This window comes from Pagrus major, chromosome 17 (genome assembly GCF_040436345.1).
Source record: "Pagrus major chromosome 17, Pma_NU_1.0".
Classification (NCBI taxonomy): Eukaryota; Metazoa; Chordata; class Actinopteri; order Spariformes; family Sparidae; genus Pagrus; species Pagrus major.
Window position 1 is genome coordinate 21,285,938 of NC_133231.1, and position 7,045 is coordinate 21,292,982.

Consider the following 7,045-nt stretch of genomic DNA (forward strand, 5'->3'; position numbering starts at 1 on the left):
TTGTGAGCCACAATATTTGAATGTGATGAAATACCAATTTGCAAATCATCCCTTCCACAGTGTCCATGCTTGCTTACAGTCTGTCCTAGGCTTTGATTTCTTGACGACATAACTTACGTGTGGTTCGTTCTCCAAAGTGCTACAATGACACCTGTCTTTGCTCTCTGAGTGGAAGAAATGCTGCATTTTTTCTTCTTGGTTTGAGTAAATGATCACGCACTGCTCTAGAAAGACTTTCACAATGTACTCCCTTTACACAGCAATCACCTTATCTCTCTTATCGGTTTCCTGTCATGACAGAACTCGGCTGTAAAAAAGAGAAATGAGAAACCACGGATTTGGTAAGGTCTGTGCAAATGTTTATTCAGCAACGTTAGCCCACAAACAAAAAGTTTTGTGTTCAAGCTAAATTTTACAGAACTGTGCACTGTTGTGTCTGTCTGCTTATCTGGATGATCTGATAAACAACGACAGGACTTAAATATCTCAAATGCATTACACTGATTACAATTAAAGTTCCAAGCACTGCATCACTATGAAAAAAAGTAGATGGAACAACAATATATATATAAAAAAAAAACTGACTCACTGACTGCACAGTGAGCTGACATAATCTCACACCCACAACATCACACTGCCAGGAAGCCGTGCTACCAGCAGGTGACAGATAGGGACGGTTTACAGTGACAGTATGCATCATTACAGCAACTTTGCAAACCATATTTTATCACCTTTTTACATTTGGCCCGCTCAAACTGTCACACCTGTGAACATATGCACAACATACCCAAGGCAGACAGAATAAAGGGTAGTGTAAAATACTGCTCCAACTATTACCAGTATCTGTGCTATGAGAATACATGCACTAATGTGTCGTGATATTCAATTCTTGTTTTTGGTTTGCAGCTGCTGCAAGGAAGTTTGAAGAAACAGGCAGAATTACAAAAGAACAAGTGAGGATTTGAAAGAGTACAACTGCAGCCTTCCTCTCTGACTCACAAACCCTTTAATCCTAAAAAGGATCATATGCGAATGCTGGATAGTAACAGTTAAAGCAAGAGCTACACACCGTAGTATCTAAATGTTTGATGCCAAATTTAGTTGAATTACGATAAAAGGATAATCTACAACGTTCATTTTACTTCTAAAATCAATCAAGTTTGGTGACACTTTAGGGCCCTAAACCATCAGTTCGTTGCACACATGATTGAGTTAGTTCCCCTTTGATTGTGCGGTTCAAATTTTTTTCTTCTTCTTTTTTCTTCCCCCTTCAATGGTCAAAGGACACGAGGGGAACAGTGTGGTTTGTGTGGTGAGATCGACTCGACATATGTGCTTTATTTCGATAGTGACAGCCTGAGAGAGACAGGAAAGGCAGGAGACAGTGAGAAGAGATGGCCCGCAGCAAAACGCCCATGTTTGAATCACACCCAGGCTGCAGTTACTGTAGCTACCTCACTGAAACATATCGGTGGATCGAATTGCTGTGAAATTCGGTACAAACGTTAATGATCCCCAGTGAAAAACCTTTGATCCCCTGGGTTTTCATCTAGCACTATGAGGTCAAAATTTAAAACTTTTGTGTGCAAATATCGGCAAAACTAATGACATAAAGTGATGATGTATTTTTGTCAAAGGCAGACTCACGGATGCTAGCGTGACTGTAGACTCTTAGGACTCCACCATTTGACGAGGCCGTCAGTGAGCGTCCGTGGCTCTAGTTGGCGCCCTTGTCAGCAGCTTTTTGGTCGATTGAGCATTTAGAATCAGCGGTGGCTCGTCTGTGAGAGAAATCCTTTCATTGGCTGATGTATCCATGATTTCTCCTTATTTTTCTCCTCTGCCTCATTGCCAGTGAAATTTTAACTTTTGTCAGACATAGTTTCAATTAGAAAAATGGCTATAATAGCAAGAGGGGTGTCAAAAAAAATGCTGCTTAATCATAACAATGGTTTGTATATCTACAGAGAGGTATTTCCTTTCACGCAGGCGCAGAACGTACAGGCTTGTTGGCCGTCGGCTGTCATCTTTGCAGTGTGTTCAAGTGCAGCTTTTTGGCCGAGACACAGGAGACGTGAGGCGACGCAAAAGTCAATGGTGAATGCAGCTTGCATACGGCAGCTTTAACAATGTCATTTCCCTCAGCTTCTCAAAGAAAAATAACTTCAACAACACTCTGTCATACACTCCATCTCATACGTGCTGCTGACGCAAAACTACGACCTCAGAATACGTGACATCTTCATCATCACGTGCCGTGCCTGGTTGTTTGTCGCTGGATGAAGGTGTTCTATCTCTGGACGGTTTGAGCTTGACATCAGCGTAGACCACATCCTATGAGTAAGTGTGAGAGACAGTTTTATGATGGACACTTTGTGCTCAGTTGTATCATTATGTCGCTTTGCTGAAACAAATCTCTCTTTTTTCTTAACGCAACATCAGCATTATAAAACTTAATCATAATGAAAGCTCCTCCTCACCTCCTGTTTCACAATCACAGATGGTCTGGTCACATCCCTCACTGGACCACTTGTATCTGAGAGACAGACAAGCTTTAGTCAGGGGAAGTGAAACAATAAACTGGTGATATAAAAGAATCGTTGCCTGTTTAGAAATAGAATGAGACAGAACTTGTTCTTACCAATGTGGACACGGTGCCTGACTGACGAATGAGGTCTGAGTAAAGGAAACAAAAGCACAGTGATTAGTTTTTCTGCGTTTGCTGAAGATTGCTGAAACAAACCAACAAAACGTGCATTTTTTATTTTTTTAATTAACTATAAAATGAACTCTAATGAACTAAACTCAACCTTAATCTGGTTGTAATTCATGAGAAGTAAACAAAACAAAATGTTTGTGAAGAGAGACAGTCTAACTCTGTGGTACAGGCCAGAAAGTCAAAATAATATTGAAAAAAATAATCAGACAAACAGAAAATAATGGTTAGTTATCCCCTCATGCACTGCGTCTATGAAAAAATGAGCAAGGCTTGATAATAATTACAAAGATACATGGGGTGAAGTCATGCATACATGGCTCATGTTGGGCCACCGCCTTTTGAAGACTGTAACTGTAAATGCCAAAGACCAAAATAAAGAAGAAGAGGAAGAAGAAGAAGAGCAACATCCTCATTAGTCTGCATACACACAGCGCTGCTGTTCAACATAACATCAGACAGATGTAGTTATTCTAAGATGATTAATACTGATAGACAGTATTTGTAATACCTTGTGATTATGAGTCTTGGTTATGGGAAAAGCTTTCTTTTCTACATTTTTCTCACACACACTCACACACCTTCTGATGAAGATGAGGTAAGCTATGGCAGCCAAAATCACCAACAGCAACAAGACAGCAATCACCACAGCAGAAACCACACCTGATGATAACTGTTCTGGGAGAAGAAACACGACTGTTACAAACCGTGTGTGTGTGTATCATTAAATTACTTTAAGTTTAAGTCCTAGTTCATTTATCATTGCAGTTTGATTGGTGAAGATGAACACAACACAATATGTTTCTTATTTACAAAGAATCAAAGCCATGTTACTCCCCACTAACAGGTAACAGGAAAAAAACACAAACAAAATATTGTAATCAAATTGCCAATTTTGATATTAATAGGTAAAGTTTGTGTGAAAATGCTTTTCTTACTCACCTTGAACAACAAGGTTGGTGGTTCCTTCAAATGAACCACTTGGAAAGGTTGCAATGCTGCAGGTGTACGACCCTGCATCTCCCTTTTCCACATTTTTAATTATCAAAGATTGTTCTGCAAACTCCACTCTATTCTTCAGAAACGTATCACGAACACTAACTCCAAAAATATTACTGAAAACAGTAATGACGATTTCCTCTCCTCCTGGTGACTTGAGCTCCCACTGAACCTGAGTGATATGGCTGGCATTTAGTCCTTGGATGAAATGGCATGGCAGTTTGACATCATGCCCGAGGTATCCAGTCACTTCAGGCTGGACTTTGACATCTTGTGATTCAAGAACTGACAAAAAAACAAACAAAAAAGGTAATATGATATGGTGATAGGTGATATGATGGCAGATGTTCAGTCATGATGAACTCACTGTCTTTGACTGACTTTGTTTTATCAGTAATTACTCAATTCAACCTTTAATCAGCAGTATAGAAAGACAAACTTAACTTTTTACATCACTGAGCAGTTGTTATAATAGAGATGTTGTGTACTGTTATATAAAAAAGTGTGAATAGTGTTAGACAGATTTTTTTAAAAAAGGTAACACTTTGGATTATAGCCCACAATGTACAGCGTAGTGTGAAACGGTGAACCGGTGCAGTATGTATGATACATGTAGGTACAAGGGAACAAGATGGTAGGTGGAAACTTTGTGGTATCTTCAAAACTTTTAACTAACAGGTGCCGCTTCTAATATGAGCATGAGAAACCTTCAGAGCTGCGGTGTACAGAACTGTACGCTGTGTGACAACAGTGTAAATCCACATAAAGCTACAGCACATCAAGCTGCTGAGTCCACTCCACTATAAGGTTGAACCTCTATACTGTAAGTAGACCTACTTTACAACATGAGTGTGCAGTATGTTCTTGGTAATACTCAACTCACTCTTTCCACAGTAAAAACACAAACCTACCATTATAGTTATTTAGGAAGTGAAATGAAGTTCGCCTCCTCATTTTCTTATCATCTCTACCCCTCCAGTGTTGCTAATTAGTGAACGACAATTTTGAATTAAATCACATCTGAGTTCAATTCTAGTAGGACTCATTATCTCATCTTCCCCGAAACGTTTAGCTTTGTGTTCAGTAGCTTCAGTGTTGTAAAAAGTACCCAAGAGTCATGCTTGAGTAAAAGTGAAGATATAGTGCTAAAATATGCGTTGGTAAAAGTCGTTCATATGAATAGTACTTGAGTACAAGTCTTAAAATATCTGATATTAAATGTACTTAAGTATCAAAAGTGAAAGAAAATTGAACATATATTTACAAATATGTATACTAATATTTTACATTTTTCTGAATATCAGAATCAATGATTTTTAATCTGATTGCCAATAAAATGAATTATAATGTTGCAACAAGTACCAAAAAGTCATACTTGAGTAAAAAATAAAGATAGATAAAATATTACTTTTGTAACCGAAAAAGTTACTCATATAATGGTAATTGAGTAAAAGTATCTGATATTATCTGATGTACTCAACTATCAAAAGTAATTTTCTGGCAATTAATGTACTTAAGTATCATAAGTAAGTACACACACACACATACACACACACACACACATATATATACATATCTATATATACACACATATACATACATATACATACATATACATACATATCCATACATACACACACATACACACACTGTATATTATACATATAATCAGTGATTTTTGTTTGATTGCTGATAAAATAAATTGATTTAAAATTGTGCTTGTATGGTTCTGATGCAGCATGCAATCTTCAGAGTAATTAGTAACTAAAGTTACCCGAAAAAAGTACAATATTTTGTACTTTCCATTCATAACTTCATAATGTAATGGAGTGGAAGTATAAAGTAGCAGAGTGGAAAATGAGTACACGTACCTCAAAAATTGTACAGTATTTAAATAAATGTACTAACTTACATTCCAAGACTGATTAATTAGAAAAGTGCTACTTTGCTCTGATTCAGCATGTAATCTGCAAAGTAACTAGTAACTAAAGTTATCAAATGAATCAGTGGAGTAAAAGTACAATATTTGCTAACACAATGTAGTAAAGTAGGAAGTAGAAAGTAGGAAAAAAATGGAAATACAAGAGTGCAAGTTCCTCAAAACTTCAGTACTTGAGTAACACCTCATTACAATCCTTCACTGAACAGCTCCTAACAAAATATATTAATAATACAATATCAATTATTTTGAAGTTCCCACATTGTTCCCCACTTGTTCTTACTTCACCTCGTGTTCCCTTGCTATAGTCATGTATCAATACTACATGAACACCATTAGTAGCTACACATAAGTTAACTGTGGGGAAGAATTACTACACACTGCACCGTAATCTGAAGCGTTACCAACAGAATAAACTCTCCAAAGTTTAAAACTATTTCTTACCTGGGAGTAAAGTGATGTACATCAACTTCAGCAGCATGAGAGCTGATCTGCTGCAAGTTTTCATTGTCCACAACTAAAGGCAGTGGACAAAATAACAAACACTTTAACAATGCAGCATGAGTGGGTGTGGATGAGCCACATGAATTTTAAACAGCATATGAACTTTCAAGTCAACATTCAGGAAACCTACAGGGTTACAAAGAGCCAGATGTCCAGTGGCTGGTGTATTAGTCAAGGTACTGAGAAACATGCTGAGTCAACAGGAGAAATGTCTCAGTTATGAAATAGAATTTGCAAAGAGGAACATACTCTGAACCAGGCTGTTATCACCAAAGCTGACTGATAGACATCTGCTGCAGCATAACGTTGCAAAACCACAGCCTCAGAAGGGAGTTAGCTCAGACTGCTGTAAATTAAACAAAAACTCTGTAAGATGAAAACAGTATTTGTCCACTCTTTGTATATAACTGAAGATTCAAATTAGACAAAATCCAAAGTCAACATCTTATTGAAGCTTTATCAGTTTTAAGTAATCAAAGTCACTTACCCAATAAAAAGAAGAGGATGATAGGGACATGATGGCAGGACAATGCTCACATGTTTCACCACGTTATCAAACTGCTTACAGGCTGACTGTTTCTCTTCAGAACTTTTCAAGTCTGTGATTTACAAGTCAGCAATCAGCAGTCTGTGTGATTTCCGACTGTTGGTTCAGTCCCTTCTGCAACCCATGTGATAGAACAGTGACCTCTGGTGGCCAAAGGGTGATAATGATGTCTAGAGAAACATTACTGTGATCTTGAAACCTGACATTTTTTTAACTAACTGGCAGAGTTTCAATATTTGTACAAAGCAATTCCTGTAAAGCAAGATTGATAATATAGTTCCTGGATTTAGAGATGTGTAAATATCAGAAGCTTTGCAACATCTCTGGCTGGTAAAAGTAT

The 7,045-nt window shown here is 37.6% G+C and overlaps 1 protein-coding gene across 1 annotated transcript; it reads right to left on the reverse strand.

Moving 5' to 3' along the window:
• Positions 1-347: 347 nt before the first annotated feature.
• Positions 348-6,761, reverse strand: LOC141012195 (nectin 1a-like). The gene is made up of 8 exons (XM_073485611.1): positions 6,646-6,761; positions 6,408-6,504; positions 6,099-6,171; positions 3,659-4,000; positions 3,298-3,394; positions 2,642-2,676; positions 2,481-2,536; positions 348-2,334 (listed from the first exon to the last, which is right to left on the reverse strand). Exons 3-8 carry the CDS (start codon positions 6,160-6,162, stop codon positions 2,194-2,196), a joined length of 735 nt encoding a protein of 244 aa, XP_073341712.1. The 5' UTR covers positions 6,163-6,171; positions 6,408-6,504; positions 6,646-6,761; the 3' UTR covers positions 348-2,193.
• Positions 6,762-7,045: the final 284 nt, after the last annotated feature.

What these genes read in the sequence shown, in the direction of transcription:
- LOC141012195 (XM_073485611.1), bottom strand. Translation starts at nt 6,162, where the DNA reads ATGAAAACTTGCAGCAGATCAGCTCTCATGCTGCTGAAGTTGATGTAC. An exon ending in TACCTCATCTTCATCAGAAG is followed by an intron (nt 2,677 to 3,297) that starts GTGTGTGAGTGT and finishes TCCTTTACTCAG; the next exon opens with ACCTCATTCGTCAGTCAGGC. An exon ending in CTGTGATTGTGAAACAGGAG is followed by an intron (nt 2,335 to 2,480) that starts GTGAGGAGGAGC and finishes ACTTACTCATAG; the next exon opens with GATGTGGTCTACGCTGATGT.